Consider the following 27576-nt stretch of genomic DNA (forward strand, 5'->3'; position numbering starts at 1 on the left):
GTTAGAAGTATTCCTACATGCCGTATCGTCATTATTTACTACACCCAGTGCATGTATCGGGATATACTGACAGAAACCTCACACGATAAACCTCATATGTGACACTTCAGTCTGGCGTGTCAGGAACTGGAGCCTGGAAGGGCCCAAATGGTCCTCGCCCAATATGGGTACAACACAGGTAATATGATATTTGGGTTGGGGAAGTCTGCGTTTTTTATTGGGATTTGGGCCCAGTTACGACTTCTACAATGTCATGATAAAGGACCCACAATACAAAAAAATAAAATGCACATGCGTCAAAAATGTGACCTCCAAGAATAATAAGGACTAGAGATGAGCGAACGCTGTTCGGATCAGCCGATCCGAACAGCACGCTCCCATAGAAATGAATGGAAGCACCTGTGATGCTGACTTTGCCGGGGGGCCGGCCGGCGTCACAGGTGCTTCCATTCATTTCTATGGGAGCGTGCTGTTCGGATCGGCTGATCCGAACAGTGTTCGCTCATCTCTAATAAGGACACTTTTAGGTCACATGGGCAAAATGCTTTTAGGCCTCCTTCACACGACTGTACTTTCAATCCGTGGATCAAAATATGGACGTACGCATTTCTGTGGACCCAGACACAACACCACATTTTTTGCAGCCGTGTGTCTGTGTCATATCCGTGGACTGCAAATTATGAAGCATGTCTTATTCTTTTCTGCATTTTTTGGCACTGACAGGTGTAGGGGATGGATCAAGTCTGTTTGTGGATCCGTTGTTACAGATGACATGCGGACATGTTTTTGCATACAGTAAAGATGACTATAATCGTGTGCAGGAGGCCTTAGGCTCCGTTCCATAACGCGCCGCTCATTTAGACACATATACACGTGTCACAGCGCGGCGCTTCAAAACAGATCCCATTGATTTCAATGGGTGCCGGCTTACGCGCACTACACATTGGAATCAATGGGTTACAAAGCCTCCCATTGGTTGCGCGTAAGCTGGCACCCATTGAAATCAATGGGATCTGTTTTGAAGCGCCGCGCTCTGACACGTGTTTATATGTCTAAATGAGCGGCGTGTTACTCCGTGAGAACGGAGCCTTAGGCAATGCAGTACAGTCCCCTATGGAAGCCATTGATATAGGCCATGATATTGCCACAGACTTCTGTGGAGAGAAAAATAAATCATATGGAAAATGTCTCCATAACCGTAAGGCACTTGTGAATACATTACATCTGCATAGCACCAAGGCCTGTGGTGATACAGGGTGCCCAAATTATAATGTATGACATCACCTCACCTGACATGTCTGTATTACTAAATCCTTGTATTCCCTATGAGAGAACAAATCTGGAGCATCTTTACTTAGAACTCTGCTTTGTGCTGTTCCTCTGTTATTCCTCCTGGAAATGTAGGAATAAATTAACAACTGGGCTTTAGCATTCAATTTCACAATAAGGTGTGTACCTCTAGTTTGTCCTAGCAAGATCAATGAGATTTTTTTTTTTTTTCTGTAGATTGTGAACCCCACATAGAGATTTTATTAAGGTTTTTTCAGCTACGTGTGGCCTTAGTCTGGCATGGATCTGTGCAACGGAGGTTCCTGATGGACACAGATGTGAACATGGACTTACAAGTGGGATGGTAACACACAGTTCTGAATTTATTCATACATTTCCAGGAGGATTAACAGAGGAACACAGACAAAGCTTTTAAGAAAAGCTCCAGAATCCTTATTTCATATGGAAAGCAAGTATATACTAACAGATATGCGAGGATTCACTAGTCAACATTTCTCCTATAGGATAGGTCCACATTCATCATATCTGCAGCAAAAACTGCATGTACTGAATTGCTGCATGGTTCACCCTATGCACTGCAAAGGCTTAAATTCCGAATAAGTCCGCACCACAGGTAGTATATAGAATACAGTACAGTGACCATAGGACAGTTAGTACATGTCATGGGATCGGACAATGGACATGACATCTTATTCCCTAATCGTCCTATTTAGTGTTCCAGGTCCCTTTTAACTCTTATGTTTCCAGCAGGTTTAGAGGATGCAGGATTACTCCGCTTTTTTAGCCTTGTTTTTCAGGATCTGTCGTCGCAGTTGCAGGAGGTCTATATAAAGGTTACGTCCTAAGATCTCAGAGGCACATATAAGTCCAGCATTCAGAGCCCCGGCAAATCCACATAGAAAGAGGTCTTGGCCTGGGGGTGGGAGAAAAGACATTTTAGTATAAAGAACTGTCTGGGCCTCTGAAAATAAAAGGGTTTCCAGGCTTTATCCTCACTGAGAAAATGTTCATCGGCCATATGGTCCATTCACAGCTCAGTCCCATTCAAGTGAAAGGGGCTGAGCTGTGATACCAATGTACAGAGCTGTACTTAGTTTTCTCTGAAGATGCCAAATCACCCACCCACTCAAATGGATCCTGGGTGTATGACCCCCCACTAAAATGATAATGAAGCCTACTGACAATCTAAAAAGCCTTTTATGTGTATGCTCACATGGGTGTTTTTGGTCCAGAACCTGAGGCGGCCCAAAATACAGGTAGCTGCGACTGGATGCGGGTGCAGTGCATCCATTTGCGCACTCTGCTCCGGATTAGGCCCAAATGAATGGGCCTAGTCGGGAGGGAGTGTCTTCAGGTGGATGTCACGAGGCAAATCTGCCTGAAAGAATGAGCATGTCGCTTCTTTTTCTGGGATTGATTTCAATGGGAGCCGTCTTTTTGGTCAGGATTTTGAGGCGGATACGGCCTTAAAATCCTGACCAAAAAACCCCGTGTGAACTTACCCTGCGAATCCAAGACCTTCCATGATATATATTTTTAAAGCCTTAAAACTTTACTAACTTAACAAAGCTGTATTTGTCTGATATTACAAACGAGTCGAGACTCAAGTCCTTGGCTATACGTCATACATTTTTATTTGAAATTATAAAAAAAAAAAACCTCACTGCCTGTATCTGCCACTAGGGGTCGCTAGAGGCATATGGATTTATACAGTTCTCCTTTAGGAGAACTGATTATTAGAGTTAGATTTCCATGCACCTAATTACCAAAAAAGCCTACAATGCGTATTTTGCGGGTTTTATGCTGACCATGTAGTGGAGCTCAGTTGCGCCATCTTTTCACTTTTTTTTTTTTTTTTTTTTTAAGGCATGTTATAAATGCTTCTTTACTGAAGGTTTTATCCTTTTTAATAAACATGATGACGTCTGTGGGAAATCCACCATAAAATCTGCAGCAAATTCCGAATTTAACACACACTGCTGGTTTGCAGCTAAATCTGTGGTGTAACTTGTCCATTGTTTTCAGTCCTGACCTTACATGAATGGGGTGGGACAAGTCATGTGATCGCTTTTGGCCAAACAGCCAGGGGGGGAATGCACATCACACATTGGTCTGTAATGACCAGATCTTGATATGATGTCACTGCAATATCCATTATTCAATAACATGTTTTGGTGCGGTTTATGTTATGTCGTCCTTTTTGACAAATCACATAGTTTAGTGTCAAATCTATCATAGATTATCCATTATAGTCTATGGGGTCCATGGGTAACCACTTTTTAAGCGGACAGGCTTTCCGACTTTTGGGTCCCCATGCGGACCAGAATGACGGAGAGTTGAACGCTAGTGTGAACCCAGTATTTGGGGCTGTTTGTGATAACCTTAATGTCAAGGTGGCCCTGTAACAAGTAGGGATTGTCCAATGTAGATAACCCCCATCTCTTCAGTCTAATATTGTGTAAGCCAAGTAAAGCCATTTTACTCATTTGCCAGTAAGGTTAGCATTACACGTTCACCACATCTCACCTGTCAAGTAAAGGCCTTTGATAGGAGTTTCAGGTCTGATGGCGATGACAGTTTCGGGGCTCATCCTGGCAATATCATGATCTGCTCCATAGAACTCTCCTCGAGAGGCACCAAGGTAATGGTCATTTGTGACAGGGGATCCGCTGGTATAGCAGTCAATCTGTAGAAGGAAGAAAATTGTAGGACATCAAGGAACTAAAATGTAATGAAAGACCTTTGAGATGACCACCCTAAGTTCCCGTTCACACGGAGTAAAGGCACGTGTATTTTGGCAAAATACACGTGTAAAAAATACACGTGTAAAAATAAGACTCCCATTGACGTCAATGACATCTTTATACACGTATAAAAAAAAACACGTCAAAATACACGTGTAAAATGTTATTGACGTCAATGGGAGTCTTATTTTTGCCAAAATACACGCACGTTTACTCTAAGTAAATGGACCCAAAATTGCATTAAAAAGTGGTTTTCAAGGTGGTGGTCTTCTCCAAGAAGATGGCTAGTATGGTGAAACCGAAAAACTGTTCTGCTGTTTGCAAAGACTTAAACTATAGAATGATCACATTATATAACACACAAGGGAAATGATATAAAAAAAAAAAATTAAATAAAAAACCCCAAAACAAACAATGCCACTAACCTTGTCCTTTATTTGAGGGAAGAGCTGGATGGTGGTCTCCAGCATGGCCTCAGCAAACGCATTCTTCACACTTTCATATTCCTGTCCCCGTTTCTGCACCTTCTTATTCTTCCATTCCTCAAACCACTCATAGCGGGTGAAAGTCAGAGCGGTCAGAGTGGATTTTCCTAGAGGATGATTTTCATAGTAATATAAGTCAGAGGTATTGACGTTGTAACAATTTGTAAAGCAATGATCGAGTCTTCACGTAAATGTCATATTTTATACATGTGAATGGGACACATCAATCATTCCGAGGCAAGCTACGATACAAAGGTGACATCCCTCCATGCAGAAACCATCTTCTGTAGGGATTTCTATTTTTGCCTACATCTGTGCCCTTCAGTATAACCAAACCTCAGAAATAAATTACTTTAGTTCCAAAAACAGACCAAAATAAAACCAAAAATAAATACAGTCCCGGAGGAACTAGAGATCCAATGCCATAAACTAACACAGTCTCCAGAGAAGACCACAGAAATAACTACAGACCCCATAAGGGCTAGTTCACACGGGGATCTGCGTGTACACTTCCGTCATGGATTAAGCCTAAATGAATGGGCCAGAGCCTCGCCCTGCGTATGATTCAGCCGTGGAATCCACAGCAAGATAGGGCAGCTCGCTTCTTTTCTCCGCTACTAGCTAGTGGACAAAAGAAACGAGCAGCTCCCATTGAAGTTAATGGGAGCAGCGGATTTTGAGGCAGATTCTGCGTCAAAACGCTGCCAACTTGCCCCATGTCAACTAGCCCTAACAGACCAGAACCCCAAAAGAACTACGGACCCAAAAATTAATTCCTCCAGTGCCGCGGTGTAAATTATTATATGCACATGTAAGCGTCTGTAGGAACCTACCTGGACAGCGTTCCTCATGGGTTGGATCTTTAGCAGAAGGGGAGGAGATATATAACATTGGAAGGATTTGTGGAGCATCATCAGCGGAAGCAGCAGAGTATTGTTTGTCCCTGTACAGAAGATGAATATATTTCATGAGTCAGGAGACGTAGATGTAAACAAGGTAATAATGCTCTATAATTGGTAGGACCTACAATAAATCTGCATGTACCTGGAAATCCATAGAATTAGAGTCACTCAGCTGTCAGTCCTCAGGCATATAGACATATACATATATAACTATACCAAGTGTTCATACAGGTACCATTTACACTTTATGAAATGCCATGGGAGCAGCTTGTGAACAGGTGAACGCTGGGCCTGGTGCAGTGACAATGGCACCTGGTTACTACTACAGTGGTTTAGCAATGTACATGTAATGTATGCCATGCTATAATGTGCTGCAAGCCGCCAGCCGAGTGTTATGGCTAGGTACAAAACCTTGGGTGTTCCCATCCACATCTAACTCATCATTGACCGTAACTTGAACAACCTGTTCTCATCCACCTGGTGCACGGAGGTACCAAGGTTACCGCAGACACTCCTTAGATCTTCATAACTTTATAAGAAACTTTAAAACATGACCTTTCACCACCTCCACCAACTTCATCTCTTTGCATCTTTTCAATTTTTTCTGTAGTAGTCCCCTCCATTCCAGAGCAATGAGTGCACCCAAAATGCTAACTCAGCTCTTTACAATCAGGCGAGTGATCCTGAGCTGGAGCAGATAGTCTGGGACTGCCCACTAAATAGGAGATTAGCAGATTTGGTGCTGAAACTAACTGCATTGATAGCTCAGGAATGGTGGGGGCTACAGATACCTTGAAATCAGCAAGTGGAGCTTATTGAAGGATGCAAATAGTCAGAGCTTGTGGACGTGGTGGAAGGACATGTTTTGGCAGACACTGCACTTAGTCTGATCATAAATCAGTCACATCCTCCACCGGGGTCTGCGCTCCTTCTGAAATGTACACCAGCTTCATACTCATTTACAAAAGAAAACTGAAGGAAATTATAATATATTTGTCAGAACCAATGGCCATGGCTCCATCACACCTCCTTGTCATGCCCCTTTCAGCGTATAAACGTCACTTGCGACAAATATGTCACCTACAGTTTGCAACTTTTTGGTGCAAGAAAAGTGGTGCAGAATGGTAATAAATGTGCCCATAGTTTTGAAAAGACCTGGGCATAGGATAAACGTAAGATACTTTACAGAGGCTCTTTCACCACCCTCATCAACTCCAGTTCTTTGCGTACTTCAATAGGCACCGCTCCAAAGATTCCAGCAAAGTTGCAATTTTTTCTCTAAAAAATTCCAAAGAAATCATTGCTGTTAGTTTCAGCACAATAATACTCTCTGCTGTCAGGTAGGTGCGCCTTGTTTTCTGCCCCAGCTCCAGACAGCCTACCTGACAGAGAGCATAATTGTGCTGAAACTGACAGCAATGATTGCTTGGGAATGGTGAGGGCTACAGAAAAAATTCCATCTGTGCTGGAATCTGTGGAGCGGTGCCTATTAAAGAATGCAAAGAGGTGGCGTTAGTGGACTTTATTTATTACATAAGGTGCTTATACTGGTACACCAGGCCTATGCCATGCACCTGATTCCACCCATAAATGCCCCATTTATTGCAAATTTTTATATACTGCAACTATTTTGTGGGACTATTAGGAAGTACATAGGCCCAAGGCTTTGTCAGAAGGTTAAAGATGCAAACCATGCGACTACTTACAGTTTCTGCAGATCATTGTCTGGAATGTAAATGTAGTTGGAGGCAGGAAGGTTGAGTTCTTCTTTATTGCCTTTAAGCCCAACAAAGAGACTGAAACCCCCTGGTCCATGTTTCATCCTACCAAGCTGGGATTGGATCTCTGAGAAGGAGAAAACAGAGTTAGGAATAAAAATGGAATATGTGACAATGAGGAATAAAATGGGCAACCGGCGAAGAAAGTATTGCATATGACACATAATCTCTATTCATATTCTGTTCTATAGTGGACATATTTACACTTGATTTTATATAATTTTTATTCTATTGTATTTTATTGTATTGTACTGTATTCTGTACTGTAAGGCCCCGTTCCCACGGAGTAATGCGACGTAAACACGTGTCAGTGAGTGAGTGAGTGAGCGCTTCAAAACAGAATCCCATTGACTTCAATGGGTTCCGTCTTACGCGCGCTACACATTGAAATCAATGGGAGTCTTTTCAACTCATTGATTTCAATGTGTTACGCGCGTAAGACGGAACCCATTGAAGTCAATGGGATTCTGTTTTGAATCGCTCACTCTGACACGTGTTTATGTGTCAGAGTGAACGCCGTGGGAACGGGGCCTAACACAGCTACAACAGACATGCTGTTTGGCTATTCGATGGGGCTATAACATAAGTTTCATCATAGGCAGATGTCCCAACACATGGATTCCTACCGATTAGACGTAACAATAGACATTCAAAATACATACAGTATATACAGACCTACAGTATGCATGTGAATGTCTTTGGAGGCTATCAGATGTGGAAATAGTTAAAATATGGTTATACTCAATAAATCAATGTCCGATATCAGTTATCTTCCCTGACACCCCATGAGCGGGCACATTCAACTCTAGAGGAAAGCTCCTTCATTTCAACTATATAGAAAAGTGTAAGCGACTATGCTTTTTTATACAAAAGGGGTCAGGCAAAATTTAATCCTATAATAAGCTACAGAAAACCCTACACACTAAGGCTCCGTGTACCTTGTGTTCCAGCACTACCACTTTTAATACATGCCCGGAGAAGATCCTGTGATATACAGTGTTGGCCAAAAGTATTGGCACCCCTGCAATTCTGTCAGATAATACTAACGGCACGGCTTACCCAGCAGAGGTCAAAAGCTTATCCCTTTGACCCGTGTCAGGGTGGTATGTAATAGCAATGGTAATGATATGTAATACCACTATTGTCAAGGTCTATGACAAGTAGAGACAAATATTCAGGTTGCACATACCTGGCATTGACTTAACTACAGGAGGTAAAAGCTTCTCGTATGTGTTAAAGATGCCGGCATCACTGATCACAATGGGAGCAAAAATGTTGATGGGGTCCATGCCCTTCCCTCTGACAACAACTCCTGCAAAGAAAGAATTCATGACATTTCATATACTGTAACTAATAAGATATATGTATTATGGGTTATGGATGAGTTTAGTGGTCAGATCTGCCATTACAACTACTAGAGGGCCAACCAACCAGCTTTTCTGTGCAAACTTTCCTGTGTCACCAGCACCCAGCCCTACAGGTTAGGTCCACCTGAACTAAACAGAGTATTTCCCCCTCGTGCATCAGGGCTGTGCAAATACGCTGTTGGGAGCAAAAAAGGGTCTTGTCCCTTACCTCTTTGGAGTAATGACAATTCCCTTTTGCTGATATGTTGGGTTTTGGTGACAGACTCCCTTTAAGTCATACACCTGCCACTCACACAACGTAACATAATCTGGCAGATTTTCTATGGAGTCTAGAAAGTTATGCTTTTAATGTTCCCATTCACTAAAATGAAAGTTAAGCTGCAGTGACTTGGTCCTGCCACTACACAGAGAACAGCGCTGTCTGCTTCCTGCTCCATTCTCTGTGTATGAGGTGCTTGTTGATGGGGGGTTCCAAGTATTGGACCACCACAAGTCTGATACGAAGGACCTATCCTTAGGATAGGACATGACTATGTTTAGCCCAGAAAACCCCTTTAAGGCTTGCTCTGTGGCTTACACCACTTTATACGTTCAAGACTTGAGTTTTCTAAGTTCTCTTTACAGCCTTATGACTACATTACACACAATAGTCTTAGATACCTTCGGCTTGTACTCACCACAAGCTCTTTTGTCGTTGTTCACCAGGATTTGCTCTACCGTGGCTCTTGAGAGGACAGCTCCTCCAGCCTTTACAATGGTGGGCACTAGGTGGTAGGTGATTTCACTGGCACCACCAGTTGGATACCAGCCTCCACGCAGGTAATGGTCTATCAGAATGGCATGTAGAGAAAAGCTGGCTTTCTCCGGGAACACACCTGAGGAAAGAGAAGAGTCACCATTTCTTTATTCTCTTGGGTTGAGTTGCAATGACTCACATTAGGGGTTAAAAATATGCTAAAAATTAAAGACACCTGAAAATGTGCTAATAACCTTAAATAAGAATCTTATTGTGCCCCGAGATAATGAAGTCTGACAGTTCATGTTCTACACCCAACCTCATGTCAGATCAGATCAGAACGCTCCACTTACTACCAAACACACCTTAAAGTTCATTTCCGCCAAAAAAAAAACAACTCATCAGCAAATATCAAGTTCTTAAACTAGAATTCTGAGAAAAAATATTTCTGGCCTGTTACAAAAGGAAATGATGCAAGTTGTAGTGAAGGCAATCTGCTTAGCGGTTGCTGCATAAGTGACTTATCTTCTCTCTAACGGGGCGTTTACACTACCGTCTATGTCCGACTGGTAATGTCCGACAGGTAGTGTCCGTTCAAAATCTTGCACGGACATTAGGAGCGGACACTAGCTGTGTCCGTGACACTTGTCATTAATTTAAATGGCGATGGGGTGCGTTCTTTTCACTCCGTGCCCTTCCTTCACTGTCCGCTTGTAAAGATGTCCGACTTTTCAAGCGCACAGAAAAAACCTACATGTCGGGTTTTTCTGTCCGCTTGAAAAGTCGGACATCTTTACATGCGGACAGTGATGGAAGGGCGCAGAGTGCAAAAGAACGCACCTGATCGCCATTTAAATTAATGACAAGTGTCACGGACACAGCTAGTGTCCGCTCCTAATGTCCGTGCAAGATTTTGAACGGACACTACCTGTCGGACAATGACATCATGAAGCCAGTTTGCCTATTTATTCCCATGAGAATCACAGAAAAATGGCTTCCTGCACACTGTGTCTGGAGAGTCTTATTGTTGGTCATAGCCGAGTGCCAGAAGGAAGTGGATAACTCACAGCCACAGTAAGGGCAAGTTCACACTGGGTTTTTTGGTCCGGAACCTGAGGCGGAGGCCGCCTCAGGTTCCGGACCAAAATACGGGTAGCTGCGACTGGATGCCGGTGCACTGCACTGGCATCCAGTCACAAACTCCACTCCAGATTAGGCCCAAATGAATGGGCCTAGTCGGGAGGGAGTGTCTTCAGGCGGATGTCACAAGGCGAATCCACCTGAAAGAATGAGAATGTCGCCTCTATTTCCGGGAGCCAGAACAAAATGGCTCCTGGAAAAGAGGACTGACCGCCTTTTTGGTCAGGATTTTGAGGCAGATACGGCCTCAAAAGCCTGACCAAAAACCCTATGAAAACTTACCCTAAGAAGTTTACCCTCAATACAATTTACATCATGACCTTTGTATTGGGTCAGAGAATAGCCGTGTTACTTAAGGGCGTCCTTTCCGGCACATACTAAAAGAATTGGAAGGATATATGTTCCAATGGATCTGTCCTGATAGTTGTCTGGAGATGTCCAAAGATAATCATTGTATGGTCCTAATAGTATCATTATCATTCAATAGTGAAAAGGATTTATGCTATAGAATGGATCAAAATGATAGAAAAATATCAGCCAAACTTCCCAAGCCCTTCGGGATCAGTTCGCTATCTAACGTGTATGGTGGACTCACTGTTTACATGCCACAAGGTAGGTACAGGCCCCATTTCAGTGTATTGGGGCCCCGGAGCTTCAAGTTATCACTCTGGCCATTACATTGAACACCTTGGTTTATAGTTATGGTGGAAATGTACTATTTATTACTGCCATTGAAAAGGCAATGTGTTAACAAAGCTTAATACACTGACCAAAGAAAAAAACCTAAAGCACCTGTGTTTATTTTAGGTGGAGCTCCCTCTTATCATCCATAGTACCACACTGTAGTCTCTCCGCTTATCTACTGGTTTCCCTACAAACATACCTGTACCGATATCAAAAAAGCAGACAATGCCACCATTTATATTTCATGCCAATAAATATGCAAGTTAGTTGTACCCATGTCTAGTACCTAGAATAGTATACGGGAGCCAGTGACTACTACATTGGCTTCCTACAATATTCCAATACTACTGTATATCCCATAGCTTTCTGGAACTTACCGTACGTCCCAAATATGTAGCTTAGTACGGTTTGTAATTCTTTGTTCTTGGTGAATTCACTGATAACCTCGGATACACTTCGTGAAGCATAGCGGAAAAACGGAGAGATTAGATTTATCAGGCCAGTGGAACACAAGAAGCGGGAGATCGGCAAAGGGAGCATCTTCAGGATGACCATGTCTTGAGTCCGGCCAGATACTTTCTGGAAGGTGAAGTTGCCATTAGTTTTAATTGACACAAAAAATCCATTCATTTATTTTATACCAAATAAACCCCATATAATACTACCAATCATATAGAATGAAGAGGCTAGGTACTATATATATATTAACATGGAGAGGCAGCTCTGGGTGGCCTATGTATAACACTGGGCTGTATACTGTAATATACGCAATACTCTACTGACCTTAACCAGTTTCATAAAATTCTCAATCGCTTTCTCTTCACCTGGAAACGACTTTTTCAATTCATCAACATAGGCTTTAGTCCCATATTTCATGTTATATCGACGGCCATTTTTGGGGTCCCCTAGCACTACTACATCAAATGGGTTGTCCATTAAAGACCACTGCAGCTGTCCGTCTGTCAACTGGTCCACCAAAATGCGAAACGGAGACTGCTCATTCAGCTGACCAATGTAATGGATTCCTGGAAGGGAAATCTAATGGTTATGCTTGTGGTTTGGTATCTATGCATCAGCAGGAATCCTATATATTTCTTTATGTATTGCCTACATCCAGATATACCACGCTCATACTCACCCACATCGAACTCATAGCCCTTTTCATTGAAGGTATGGCAGCAACCACCCAATTTTCCCAGTTGCTCCAGGACCAGTACCCGCTTCCCAGCCCTGGCGAGGAGTGCAGCTATTCCCTGTCCTCCAATTCCACTACCAATAACTATGGCGTCCAGCTTCTCCGGAACCTTTTCAGGAGAGAAAACTGTAAAAAAAAAGAAGGAGAAGAACATGAGAATGACATACTACACACAGAGGAACATAGGAAGAACATACTACATAGAGAGGAACATGGGAAGAACATACTACATAGAGAGGAACATGGGAGTGACATACTACATACAGAGGAACATGCGAATGACATACTACATAGAGAGGAACATGGGAGTGACATACTACATACAGAGGAACATGGGAGTGACATACTACACACAGAGGAATGTGAATGACATACTACATACAGAGGAACATGGGAGTGACATACTACATACAGAGGAACACGGGAGTGACATACTACATACAGAGGAACATGGGACTGACATACTACATACAGAGGAACGTGAATGACATACTACATACAGAGGAACATGGGAATGACATACTACATACAGAGGAACATGGGAGTGACATACTACATACAGAGGAACATGGGAGTGACATACTACATACAGAGGAACATGGGAGTGACATACTACATACAGAGGAACGTGAATGACATACTACATACAGAGGAACATGGGAGTGACATACTACATACAGAGGAACACGGGAGTGACATACTACATACAGAGGAACATGGGACTGACATACTACATACAGAGGAACGTGAATGACATACTACATACAGAGGAACATGGGAGTGACATACTACATACAGAGGAACATGGGAGTGACATACTACATACAATAAAAAAGACAGAACATGGTGGTCACTATGAAATTCTCTTCAACAAGGTAACGTATCAGCTTTAGGATATTTTCGGACAGTACCCCACCATGCTCATTTTCACAAAAAGCGTCCATGGAAAGTAGGACACCACACGTATGTTATATGTGAACATGTGACTACGGCCTTCATTGTGAAGGCATAAATACTAAGACTGAGACCAGTCACAGGCCTTAGGCCTAAATCATACTGTACATATTGGTCCATGTGCTATATTTTTTTTATTAATAGATATCACATGGATCCATACTGTCACAGAGCAAAGGTATACATCTTCCTCCGGATGGTCTTTTGAATCAACACGGACGCAAGAGGTCGGGAGACAACAGCAATTTATTGTAATCCACAAAGTTAGTAGCCGGCGGCGGTCACATCAACCGTAATAACAATAAGTCCACGGAAGTCACAATCCAATGATAGCTTTGGTTCCTTGGTCCTGTAACTAAATCCTGGCTCTCTGCAGAGCTGTGCACAGGCCGGCTAACATATACTAACTGCTCACTACAACTATATACTAAGACTGTTACACCTATATCTGTGGGTGGGGAGGGCTGAGTCACAGATCCTTCCCCCCTCACCTATACCAAGGAGAGCAGACTCCCTGTCTCCTGTGGACAATGCACCATCCAACATCTTCTTGGGGACACCGAGCAGATTATCTCCACCCATTGTCCTCACTGGTCCTCACTAGTTAGAGGTATTTGCATACAATGTGCTAACACACTAGACCCTAATCAGCCAACTACACATTGATGTATATAACAGGTTAGAGAATACATTCCACATGAAATATATATTACACATTGCCTATTGCCGGACTCTAACCATCCCGTGACAACCCCTCCCCCTCTCAAAACATGTGCATGACACAATTGGCCTACACAGGTAAATTGGGGAATGCACATCAGTCTCTATAGCTCATATGTCTTCCTGCCGGGATAACCCATCTGTGTTCTGGTGTTGGTTCCCTCGGCGGTACTGAATGGTAAAGTTGTAGGGTTGAAGGGCTGGCATCTGGCAGAAAATCCGGTCGATCCATGTTGGCGTCTCTCTGAGCTTGGCTTCGGGTCACTGCTCCCACAAAGTGGCACTGTAGATTTCCAACATCGTTGCCTAACAGAACATCGGCCGGCAGCCCGCTCATCACACCAATTGTGCATCGTTTTGGTCCATAACCATAGTCGAGTTCCACGGTAGCTTTAGGAATACGTTTCCGAGTACCTCCTGCCAACTCGATAGAAAGGCCAGGGCCCTCCTCTAGGGCCTCGGGTCGAACTACTCGGGGGTCCGCTACCGTTAGGAAAGCTCCCGAGTCCCGGAATCCAACAACTGTTCGGCCATCCAGTAGGACCTCCTGCAAGTGCTTCCGCTGAAGGTTTGCGGGATGTGTGGCGGAAGGCTGAATCCCATAGACCCCTGGAGGTGGAACAGATGGGTCATTCATGGAGTCATCTGGAAATGGGGCCAAACTTTCTGTCCTAGGGGTGGTTCCCAGGTAGTGAATAGGCCGGGATGCCACGGTGGCCCGTGCCCCCATGTTAACAGGGCAACTAGCTTGCAAATGTCCAGGCCGCCCGCACCCAAAACATCTGCGCTCTAGCATTCTTCCAGTAGGTCGTTGTCTAGGGACAGGGTTGTTCATAGCTGGAGGCCGATGGGCTGGGGCAGGGGTAGAGGGGGAATTGTAATCCTGAGGCCGGGCACGAAAGGTGGGTGGCTGGATGAAGGGTGTCTGGCGGACTGTGGTAGTTTTCCGCTCCTCTGCAAACAACCTCTTCCACTGCGGCTTGATGGTCAGGCCCTCATCTGCAAGGGAAGCAGCTTGCTCAACTGTGGCTGGGTTCTGTTCCAGCACCCACTCACGGATCTCAGCGGGGCACTGGGAAAAGAACTGTTCCTTAAGTATGACTTGGAGGATCTTATCGACTGTGACAGCCTCCTCTCCTTCTAGCCAGCGCTTGCATGCTTGCTTCAACTTGTGGGCGAACATGTGGAAGGAGCTTCCCCCATTGTAAGACAAAGAGCGGAACTGAACTCGGTAGGTCTCTGGAGTGACTGCATAATACTTCTGCACCGCTCTTTTAATGGCCTCATAGTCCCGCTGATCACTAGGGTCCATGGCTCTGAGAGCTTCCGCAGCCCCATCTCGTAGGTGCCCCACCAGATACCGGACCCAATCCTTCTCTGGGACTTCCATCAGGTGGCACTGGTGTTCGAAGTCCTGAAAATATCCATCAACATCCCCAGCCGCTTCATCAAAGGTCTTGAAGTGTTTATGGGAGACATATTGTGGTTCTCTCACTGTTGGGCTGGGGGTCGACGTTTGATTATAATTCCGCATAGTTATCTCAGCCATTCGCATTTCATGCGCCATTCTTTCCTTTTCATGCGCCATTCTCTGTTCCTCCTTCTCCGTTTCCTGAGCCCTCTGTAATGCTCTACTCCTTTGCTCTGCAGTTGCTCCTAGCCCCAGCACTGCCAATTCCTCCTCATACAAAACAACCCATCTGCTCTTTTGGGTCTGTACCTGCCACTCCCGTATCTCTACTGTCTCCTGGGGGCAGCCCTCCTCATGGTCGCTTTGCAGGGTCATCTCCTCCAGTGCCTCGATCAGTTGCTCTTTCGTTCTTCCCTGGTAACTCAGGTTTAGTTCCCGGGCCCTTACTTGTAGACTTGCCATAGTCCAGTTCCTGTATTCTGAGGTTGTGGCTCCATTAATCGCTGAGCTGCTGTAGTCCATCTCGCTGTCCGCTGTTGATCCCACCGCTGCCAACCAGTTGTCACGGAGCAAAGGTATACGTCTTCCTCCGGATGGTCTTTTGAATCAACACGGACGCAAGTGGTCGGGAGACAACAGCAATTTATTGTAATCCACAAAGTTAGTAGCCGGCGGCGGTCACATCAACCATAATAACAATAAGTCCACAGAAGTCACAATCCAATGATAGCTTTGGTTCCTTGGTCCTGTAACTAAATCCTGGCTCTCTGCAGAGCTGTGCACAGGCCGGCTAACACATACTAACTCCAGCTACAACTATATACTAAGACTGTTACACCTATATCTGTGGGTGGGAAGTCACAGATCCTTCCCCCCTCACCTATACCAAGGAGAGCAGACTCCCTGTCTCCTGTGGACAATGCACCGTCCAACATCTTCTTGGAGACACTGATCAGATTATCTCCACCCATTGTCCTCACTGGTCCTCACTAGTTAGAGGTATTTGCATACAATGTGCTAACACACTAGACCCCAATCAGCCAACTACACATTGATGTATACAACAGGTTAGAGAATACATTCCACATGAAATATATATTACACATTGCCTATTGCCGGACTCTAACCATCCCGTGACACATACATTTATGTGACCGCATACACATGGCCGTGATGTTCACAGACTTATGGCAGGGGCGTGACGCCAGACCACAAAAAGCAGTAGCGTGCCCTCTCAATTGGAACATGCGCCAATAGCAAACAAGACCTTCCATTTTTTAGAGGGCCTTCAAATAAAACCTGAACCCAAATTGTTGCCATGGGCAACCACTCCACTTATTTTCCTACTGTAGTAATTTTGATAAATCTCACCCACATACAGTTTTTACTGAGGGCATGTTCACACACGTCTGTTTTATAACAGCTTACTCTAGGTTCACACCTGCGCTTGGGTTTCCGTTCTTCGGGTCTGCTTGCGGCAAAAAATCTGCGTCTTCACAGTGTGGAGCCCCAACATGAGGGAGGTTGGGTAAAATGTTCTATAACTATAAGGCCCTGTTCGGACATGGAATATTTGTAGCACATTTGTGGATTTAGCAAATCCTACTAATATTATAAAGGTGAAAGTATGCTTCTTATGGTTCAATTCGCTGCAGGACCTGGCATGACGTCATCCCAGCCCCTTCAGCAGCTCACCTGATTGGGTGCCGCTTCTCTATGTGGGCGGAGTTATCGTCCGGCCGCCGTCCACACCAACATGGCGTCTCTGAGAGGTCCGGAGCATCCTGCACAAGGGCCTCTACTCTGGGGCAGCGACAAGTCCATATGCTGCCCCACCTGTGTGGCCTCACCACGGGACCGCAGTACTCTGCCGCGGCCGGAAAGGGGGTCACCTGCGCCGTGATCTGGAACGCCGATTCGGCCACCTGCCCCGCAGCGTCTGCCGTCTCTGGACACTACAAGTCGGAACATCGGTGCACGGGAAGCCCAGGGTGTGGTGAGGACGGGGCCACAGGATGGTAGGGGAAAAGGGGACACACGGTCGGCAGGGTCTGGTGGTGGGAAAAGGGGGCAGGAGGTAGGTAAGACGGGGGAAGGGGGCATGGAGTAGGAGGAAGGAGTGACCACATGGGGAAGCGGGTAGGGAAAAGGTGGGTGGTGGGTGCCAGGAGGGAGATGAGGTAAAGAGTTCCAGCGGCCCGCAGGGAGGGGGGGCACGGGGTAGGTAAGACGGGGGAAGGGGTCATGGGGTAGGGGGAAAAAGGGGCCACGGAGTAGGTAACACGGGAGAAGGGGGCATGGGGTTAGGGGGGGGGAGGGGGCACGTTCCTGGGGGGCAAAGGGGCAAGGAGTAGGAGGAAGGAGTGACCACATGGGGAAGCGGGTAGGTAGAAATGCGGGTGGCGGGTGCAAGGAGGGAGAGGAGGTAAACAGTTCCAGCAGGCCGCAGGGTGGGCCCCGAGGGTCCATGGACCCACAGGTGTAGGAAGGGCCCGCTGCCGACACAAGGCAAAGGAACAAGCCTGTGCACCGCTCCAGGTGGGTCCCGCATGGGGTCAGGGTTCCGTGGACGAAGTCGCGGGTAAAAGCTAGTTTGCCATAAAGTACATAGGGTGACGTGCAGCAAATCTACATGTGTCCCGGGGACCCAACTCAGGTTAGGTTCACATCTGTGTCAAAATCCATTGCAAATCGACAGAGGAAAAAGTCTTACACAGAAGACTTTTTCCGCCGCCATTTTCCATTTATAAACGACAGACACCCTACGGTCCCCATTGTAGTCAATGAGGTTCACTGGGCTCCGCACGTAATTGCGGGTAGCGTTAGTGGTGTCCATATTTATTACAACCCACCCCCCCTTCCCAGGAACAGATACAAGTACACAACCGGCGTGGCTGTCCATGATGTCTGTCCCTCGCAACTCCCAGACGAAAAGGTTCTGCAATCACAAAATTTGTGTCTGGTGATGTCAGGACAAAAATAACAGACACCCAAAGAACCCCGTTATAGCCAATGGGGTCCCTTGGTTAGACAGACCATTTTCCTAATCTTCTGGTCCTGTGACAACTAGAATAACAGAGACAAAGAGGCAGATGTGAACATGCCCTTACACAGCACATCTATTGTTGCACTAACTGTTGCCCCCATGTGTTAGACACAGAAACTGCAAGCCTAGCCCATAATGCACTGGGACAAGAGCGTGCTGTCCCCTGTCACATGACTGTGCAACTTTTATATAATGAATGAAAGGGAAGAGGTGCAACACATAGCAAGTCTGTCCCCTCACCATTGTATAATGCATCCCAATCTACCATAGTTACAGAACAAGCACCACACCTATTGTTACGTAGTAGTGCTGAGATGGCTAGATGTAGCAGAGCGGTGTCTTGTGCAACACAACTCACATTTTATCTAGTGCTGAGATAGATGTAGCAGAGCGGAGTCTGTTGTGTAACACGGCTCACATGTTACCTTTGGTTCAGCACAAGACTGCAGGTAAACCTCCTAATATACTGTATCAAATACACCGCCTGCTACATCTGTCTCAGTCTGTTTGTCATTCATCCAGCATAGCCATCAGTACACAGCAACCATTCGCATTGACATTACCATTCTTGATCACTTTTCTCTTCATTGCCTTATCAAACACGACCTTCCCTGCGGGTCTCCTGGTGTCCACAGCCAATGGGTTAGGGCCCCGACTTCCCAGCCATGACTTGACGAGGATGAGGATGAGGATGATCCCGGCTACCAGATAGAGCCACATGTCTGCAAGTGTCTGAGTGCAGCTGGAGCTATGAGAGGCTGCCTGTCAGTGTGCTGCTCTTGTATACAGAGCATGGGGCTGGGCCTGTAACTCCACCTATACCACAGTCCTCACTGTGCAAATGCCGGGGGAGGAGAAGTATTCGTGCCAACCAGGGCAAGAGCACCAAGGGAAGAAATGCCAACTGTGGTCCAGAGGGCATTATGGCAGGCATTGCAAAATACGACTTCTGATAACAATGAGAAATCCTGAATGATTTTATATTTAGTAGATCGGATTTGTTATTATATTCATTGCGGTATGATGTCATCGGTAGGAATGATTGGCATCATAATCTATGTCGCCATGAACTGCATGTCGCTTATTGTCAGATAATATTCCGTCCTTGGACTTTCAGAACTCCAAGGAACTAGCGGTTTCAGTCGCTGTTTTTGCCAAAACAGCTGCAAAAATAAGCGACCAAAAACCGCTAGCGTTTTTTTCAGTGCCCCATAGACTCCTATTCATTTTTTCAGGCGTGGGCTAGTTCACACGGGGACATGGACGCTGATTTTGACAGCTGATTTCGCAGCCAAATCAGCCTCCATAAAATGTAGCCCTATGTGAATTGCTAGCTTTTTTTTTCTGCTAGCTTTTTTTATTGCTAGCTTTTTTTGCTAGCAGAAAAAGAAGCGACATGACCTTTCTTCAGGCGTTTAACGCCTGAAAAAATGAATAGGAGTCTATGGGGCGCTGAAAAAACCGCTAGCGGTTTTTGGTCGCTTATTTTTGCAGCTGTTTTGGCAAAAACAGCGACTGAAACCGCTAGCATTTTTTTTTATCATGTACTTTTTTGTAATGCAAAAAAAAAAAAGCTTAAAAAAAAACAGCGACTGAAAAAGCGTCAAAAACAGTGTCAAAAACAGCATCCAATGCAAAAAACAGTGTCCAAAAAAAGCGACGCTGAAAAATCAGTGACAAAATCAGCTAGGCTTTTTTTCCCTATAGGTATAATGCGTTGCGAGAAAGAACGTGATGTGTTGCCACCATAGAGCTTTGGCCTTAACAAGATAAGAAAAATTTCTGAGAAAAACACTGCAAAAACGCAATGAAAAATGCTGCGAAAAAAAATATGATTGGTTTCAGCAGCGCTTTTTTCTGCTGCATTTTGTAGCTACATAACGTCGTGGGTCCATGTGGCGTAAACACCCTGTCGCGAGCCAAACTGTGGTGTTTTACAATCCCTGCAAAGTGGATGGGATTCCAGCGAGTCCCATCCACACATTGCAGAAAAATACCCAGAATGGAAAGGCTACAATTTCCAAAACTGCTGCATTTTTCTGAAATCGCAACATGTCAATTCTACCTACAGAAAAGCCGGCGGTTTGCCTATAGATGCAATTAAAGCAGAAAGTCCGCACAGAAAAACTATGCAAACTTTGCATGAAAAGCACTGTGGGAAAAAAACATGATGCGTTTCCGTTTCATTTTCGCAGAGTTTACCTCTGCGGACTTTCTGCCCTTATTATATCTATATGGAAAACGCCAGCGTGTCCACTGGTATAATTGACATTTTCTGCAATGTGTGGATGAGATTAGCCAGAATCCCATTCATTTTGCAGGTACTGTAAAACACAGAGTTTTTTTGCAGCGGTGTTTTTTGTCACGTGGGGCCTAAAGTGTTTTTTTTTTGGTCCTAGGGGAACCTTTGATACTGATGAGCTATCCTCAGGTGATCAGCCACATTTATGCCGCATTAGAAAAACAGCAAAAGAAGTTAGGCCTTTAAATAAAAAAATGTAAAAAAAGAAGAAATAGAATAAATGCGGCTGTAAAAAGGGAGAAGTCAGGACAGGATGGAACAAATGCAGAAACCAAAAATAAAATTATCTATTATAAACTGTGTTTATTGTAATTGTTTTTGCACTATTTTTATTATTACTACTGTTGGCCATTGATTTCTAACTAATAGTAACATTTCATGACCTTTCATATCCTTGGGTCACATACGGATTTATATACTGCTAGGAAGCCGATAGAGCGCTAAATTCAGAGCACTGTCGACTTTCCCGTTATGTGCCCCTGGGCTGGAGATATTGGTGCCATTATAACTGATCTCTGCACACTCTCAGAAGGGCGTTTCTGACTGTCTAGCTGGGCTCTGAGGAACGCCCTCCTGACAGTACTCGTCCATAGCCCTGTACTGTAAGAGGGGGTGTTCCTTACCACCCAGCAATGACGCTATGAGGAATTCCCCCCCCCCCCCCATCATTCTACTCCATAATACAGCACAGCAGTATGGACGAGTACTGTCAGGAGGGGCGTTCCTCACAGCCCAGTTAGACTGTCAGGAACGCACTTCTGACAGTGGGCAGAGATCGGTGCCGAAACTAACGGCACCAATATCTTCAGCCCTGGGGCACATAACAGGTAAGCCAACTTTCGGCTTTCTAGCGGTATATAAAACCGTATGTGCCTGAGGACATGAAAGATCCTCTTTAAAGAAGCTCTATCATTAGATTATGGCCATTTGAGATAATCATATGCCTGAATAGCCTGCTAATCGTTTTAGAAAAGACCCCCCCCATTTTTATGATTTACTGGTGAAACGGATATCCTAATTAGTCCATCCGTGCAACCTGGGCGTTCTGTGCAACCCCCAGCGTCATACCTTCCTCACGCCCACCTCTGTTGCTCGTGATCTAAGTCCTCCTCCTCCCTGCGAGTAACCGCCTCCAGCGTCTGTATTCTCGGCGGTAGGGAATTTAAATCTCGGGCATGCACAGTAGGTATGCTCAAGCGCCATTTTCTTGTGGTTCTCTATAAGAAAATGGCGCTCGAGCATGCTTACTACAAGAAAATGGCGCTTGAGCATGCTTACTAATGGCGCTCGAGCATGCTTACTGCGCATGCCCAAGATTTCAATTCACATACTGCCGAGAATACAGACGCTGGAGGCGGTTACACGCAGGGAGGAGGAGGAGGACTTAGATCACAAGCAACAGAGGTGGGCGTGAGGAAGGTATGACGCTGGGGGTTGCACAGAACGCCCAGGGTGCACGGAGGGACTAATTAGCATATCCGTTTTACCAGTAAATCATAAAAATGGGGGGTCTTTCCTAAAACGATTAGCAGGCTATTCAGTTATATGATTATCTCAAATGGCCAAAATCTAATGATAGAATGATAGAGCCTCTCTAAAGCATGTTATATTAAAATCCTAAATAGAAATATCTCAGACTTACGCTAGGATCACACCAGCGCTTGTACTACATTCAGGGATTCTGTTCCCCTCTCCACACTTTTTGAGCAGAAACCACATTGACCCATTATAGTCTATGGGGTTCGTGGGTTTCCCAACAGCAGCACACTAGTGGGGTATTTCTGCCCCTGTGCAGTGGTAGGACAGAATGGAATTTTTAATAAATAACACATGGTTAAATAATTAACCCCTCCCCACCTCAATATAAGGAAGGAAGTACCAACCCACAATGTGTAATTATAAAGACAAATACATACACACATAGGGAGGGAGACTTATACTGTTGTTGGGAATAAGGGAAAACAGAATAACATCATATTCTAATCTTCCCTTCCATCCTACCAGCAGCACAATAATGGGGATCAAGCAAGAAGAACTCCTAGGGAGGACCCTCTTGAAGAATTGAGTTTAAAACGGAATGGACAAAGCAAGTGGCCTCCGTAAAGAGTATTAACTCTATAGTGAGTGCTCCAAGAAGCTGCAGAAAAAGATTCTCTGACTGCCTAAAGGATACAGATCTTGCAATATAGATTCTTAAAGGGATCCTATCATTCAGACAAGATATTTTCTAAGTACCACGTCGGAATAGCCTTAAGAAAGGCTATTCTTCTCCTACCTTTCGTTGTCTTCTCCGTGCCACCTACAATCCAGGTTCTCATAGGTAAAGCGAAGTAGCGCTAAACTTACCACTTGGAGATCTCTCCAATTAGATGACCTCATCCCCTTGAGAGAATTTCAAGACCCTTGGGCAGGACTGTCGTTCAGGTGGGCTCCCCAACCTGAGAGTGATGCTTCCATTGGCTGGACCATGGACTTTCCATCTCTTAACTGAAGACAGGATTTTGGAAAGGAGGAATCTTCTATCTACCTGGATGGGTCTGTGATTCCAGGTCAACAGGATTTCCCTCTGTAGGGGGTAAAGATGCCATAGCGCCCACGGAACTACATCTACTGCCGCCAGCATCAGCCCCAACATCTTCATGCCTGTCCTGATCAAAGACAAACAAACTTAAGCAGGAGCAAGGAAGGGTAAGTCATCCAGAAACCTCACTATAGGGAAGGACTAACCTTCCCCCCAACTGTCCCACCAACTCAGGACAGAAAAAAACACGTTGGCGGGTTGGTACTTCCTTCCTTATATTGAGTAGAGAGAGGGATTATTTAACCATTTGCTATTTATTAAAATGTCATTCTGTCCTACCAGCACACAGGGGCCGAAATACCCCACTATTGTGCTTCTGGTGAGATGGAAGGGAATGTTATAGCTCTCAAAACCACATGTACGAAAACAATGAAAATGTGTCCAGCCCTGAATCAGGGACACTGACCTGGTACAGACAGAGTTTATGTGTGATGTATGTGCATGTAACATTTTTGGCATGTGTGTGCGTGCAGTTTTGGGCTTGCTTTGGGTCCATACTAAGATCATTTTACATGATATATAGGCCAGAGGTAAAGTCTGCTGTTGCAAGTGATTTCAGTAGTGCAGACTATCACATGTTACACTTGACACTGTTAAGAAAGAACGTAGAACATGAAAGACGGGTTTATGAGGCAGGTTATTCCTCCCTCAGGCCCCCAATAAAGCCTGGAATACCTGAGCGCAGCCCTGAACAATACTGTAGAGACGTTCCCATCTTGGACCCCATGGGACACCTATTGCATATTGCAGGGCTTCTGACCACAGCCCCCTCTCCCCTCTATGTATAGGACTTACCCCCTCAACCCGATCCCTCCCTTCTCCCCTCTTGTTCTATCCCACATACCATGTTTTTGGCTATACCTGATTCTTTCCATTAATAACACTTTGGACGTTCTCTGTACTCCTATCTCTGTACTTGTCTAGCTTGTATTCTTTATGGAACAGTTCAATAAAATTACAATTAAACAAAAGAAGAAAGCCAGGGGGTTTACTGGGGGTCATTCCCTCTGGCCGGTATAACAAACCTTTTACCTACTTTTTTGTTATCATCGGCTGACGCTGATTCCTGTCTCACAACCCACAGAAGTTAATATGTAAGCCTATCAAATCACACCATAGAGAATAAAGCTCCACATGGACTGTAGACCGGACACACAATAGGGGGGGGGGGAGTAAAGGGTTTGTCTGTGGGAACAGTACAGTTTTCCCATGTATTGACTGCACTGGCACCCTTAGGGTATGTTCACACTGAACATTTTGCAGGCTGAAAAGATCTGCTTCAGGAATTAGGAAATTCCAAATGGAAATCTAATCCGCATAAAAAAGCGATTACCTTAGGACAGGAAAATGGGAAACATGTCTCTTTTTCACTTTTTTTTTTTTAATAGCACAAATTGCTACTAAAAAAACGTTTTAATGCTAAAGCCCCATATAGTGGGCTGCAGCAATAAATGCATGGAAAGTCCGCAGAGGAAACCTTTCTACTTCAATTATACCTATAGGCAAATATCGGCATTTCTGTAGGTATAATTGACATGTTGCGATTTCCAAAACCACAACAGTTTTGGAAATGGCAGATATCCGCTGTGCATATTTTCCTGCAATGTGTGGATGGGATTTGCTAGAATGCCATGCACTTTGCAGGAACTGTAAAATGCCAGGCTGTAAACATTACATGTACCACTGACCACCAGAGAACTGACACTGATGTACTTGTGACCAGGCTATAAATGACACAAGTACCACTGACCACCAGGACTGGACGCTTGTTGTACCACTGACCATCAGCTACCAAGCCAAACATCAACCTTCTGTGGCTTTACTGTTAAAGGGGTATTCCCATGACGCTTGTTCACTACCCTGCAGGCTGTTGTGCTCTCTTCACTTCCTGCTTTTCTCGGCACATAGGTGGGCGGGGTTTCACTTGCACGGGATTGGTTGTAAATGAATTACAAAAGTGTGAAGCTGATGTAGAAGAGCTGGATTTGAGTCAGTTTGCATTATATACAGAGGTAACAGACTCCCTATCTCAGCCCTTATCAGCCAAATTTAATTAAGCCGACTGATAAAAGCTCAGAAATCCCGGAGCTCTCACCTCCCCTATCTGAGAAGCTCTGCTACTTATCAGACACAAACAGCTCAGAGCTGCTCCCAGCCCCTTCCTCCCCCCCTGAGAGCAGGCAGCTACATCACTTGACAAATGAGCGGATAATCCCATGGGCCATAGAAATGGAGTGTAAACAATGAAGTGAATAAATTAAGATAGCGGCCAAACAAAGCAGTTTTGATAAAGAAATGCATTTAGGAAAAGTCTTAAATCCACATAAACTAGCAGTATACATAGGATCCTTGTCATGGGACAACCCCTTTAAATTTTGCTGATAAAATGTGGGTGAAAGGTAACTCCTTCCTGCCAGTGATCTTGCCACAAGGTAACCCTGTGTTGTGTTATAAAGTGGTTTTATTGGTTCCAAAGCTCTATATCAGGCGGTTTATAATGTGTGCCCTGTGACACCACTTACAACACATCACATCCTCTGATCTGTCATGTAGCAGAAGCTTCTATTAGACTTGTTGGCATACTGGGCACTGCATGATGACATGTCTCTAACCCTGCCAAATCCCTGCCTATATCCATTCAATCCCTCCCATCCCCCTTTGTGCTCCTACACTTTGTGCCGCTACAAACTTAATGTCTTTTGTGTAGCACACAGTGATAATGTGTTTACACAAATCAATGATAGCGCCTCCTTTTGTACCCCATTAGTGTCTCTTCGCAAAAAAGTGATACCTTTTAGTGTTCCCACACTACTTTCCAGGATAGTGCCCTAAAACTAATACTGTCCTGTTTGCAACCGTTTCGGATACAGCAGGATGGTCCCGAATGTTGGGAGGGATTGCAGCAGATTATTCACCATGCAATTGCCAATTGCCAATTGCAATTGTGACCAAAACCTGACGCACAAAACCAATGTCAGGTATTTCCGATGGTTTCAGCATTTGCAATGTAAGGCTGAGGCTCCACATTGCAGAAACGCAACGTTTTTTGTTGCAGATTTTGTTGCTTTTTTTTAGCCAAAGTCAAGAATGGGTACAAATGGAATGGGAAATATATAGGAAGTTCTTATACTTCTACCTTCCGCTCAATCCACTTCTAGATTTGGCTCAAAAAAAACACAATAAAATCTGCCACAAAAAAAGCTGCATTTCCGCAACGTGGCTGTGGAAGAACAGCAGAGATTCCTGCAGGAGAGCCGCAGAGAAACCCCCTGATTCCTGCCGCCCCAGCAGTTCTTCAGTGGAGACTGAGGAGTACACCTTGGCTTGAGTGCGCATGCGCCAGACCTTCAGCACATGTGCAGTGAAGATGCAATGTAAGTCCCCAGCTTCACTGAAGAACAGCGCAGGCATTGGGAGCACCAGAGAGGAGTCCGATGGAGTCCTTATTGGACTCATCTTTAGGTAAGTATAAAGGTTTGGCTCTTAAATGCAGGCATGGCAGTGTAAAGGTGAGAATACAAGGCAGGCAAGAGTTCAGCTTATGTTCCTGACCAAGTCACTGAAGGAGGGGGGGGGGGGGCGCAACTTAGAATGCAGAGGGTCGTTGCAGTTTTGAACGAATGTAGCCGACCTTGGCAACATAGGCCCAGATTTTAAGGCATTCAGGTAAGTCTGACATATGTGAGCAGCTGCAGTCACATGCTTCACCCTAGTGACAGACTCCCTTCACATTCTGACGATACAATGTGGGTGAAAGGTAAGTACTCCCTGCCAGTGATCCTGCCCCCAGGTAACCCTGTAAAGGTATAAAGTGGTTTATTGTTGGTTTATACTGTGTGCCCTGTAATAGGGCTTACAACATACGGGGTCATGTAGCAGGAGAAGCCTCTGTTACACTTGTTGTATACACATGACACGCTGAGCACTGTATGATGACAGGCCTAGAAAGTTTATAGGTTACGACATTTACTGTTCTCCCCTTCCCTTCTTACATCTCTATTGCAGGTTGTTGTAAAAGGTGTGACGTCTCCCTATAAACAAAGTCTATGGGATGTTACTGCTCAGCTACCTCTATCAGTCCCATAGGCTTTGAAGGCAACATCAAACTCTATCAAAAAAGGGACATCTAACCTCAGATCTCATGATGAGTGGGGGTCCTATTAGTAGGATGAAGAGACATCTATATGTATTTATTTCTCTTACTTATACATACCTCCCAACCGTCCCGAATTCTGCGGGAC

General features: G+C 44.9%; 2 protein-coding genes across 2 annotated transcripts in view; both read right to left on the reverse strand.

Annotated features, from left to right (window-relative positions):
- The window catches only part of LOC142202649 (caspase-7-like), a 436926-nt gene that overhangs the window by 12781 nt on the left and 396569 nt on the right, over positions 1-27576 (reverse strand). The gene's annotated exons all lie outside the window — the stretch shown is intronic.
- LOC142202602 (all-trans-retinol 13,14-reductase-like) lies at positions 1837-19189 on the reverse strand. The gene is made up of 11 exons (XM_075272803.1): positions 19016-19189; positions 12265-12447; positions 11910-12151; positions 11504-11705; positions 9244-9441; positions 8389-8511; positions 7128-7266; positions 5353-5462; positions 4460-4626; positions 3817-3976; positions 1837-2203 (listed from the first exon to the last, which is right to left on the reverse strand). Exons 1-11 carry the CDS (start codon positions 19170-19172, stop codon positions 2058-2060), a joined length of 1827 nt encoding a protein of 608 aa, XP_075128904.1. The 5' UTR covers positions 19173-19189; the 3' UTR covers positions 1837-2057.

Source organism: Leptodactylus fuscus, chromosome 5 (genome assembly GCF_031893055.1).
Source record: "Leptodactylus fuscus isolate aLepFus1 chromosome 5, aLepFus1.hap2, whole genome shotgun sequence".
Taxonomy (NCBI): domain Eukaryota; kingdom Metazoa; phylum Chordata; class Amphibia; order Anura; family Leptodactylidae; genus Leptodactylus; species Leptodactylus fuscus.

Bases quoted from the DNA above. Each gene is read 5' to 3' on its own strand.
- LOC142202602 (XM_075272803.1), bottom strand. From the start codon at position 19,172: ATGTGGCTCTATCTGGTAGCCGGGATCATCCTCATCCTCATCCTCGTC. The intron at 9,442-11,503 runs GTAAGTTCCAGA...CTCTTTCCTCAG, and splicing joins CTACATATTTGGGACGTACG to GTGTGTTCCCGGAGAAAGCC. The intron at 4,627-5,352 runs GTAGGTTCCTAC...ATCATCCTCTAG, and splicing joins CCATGAGGAACGCTGTCCAG to GAAAATCCACTCTGACCGCT.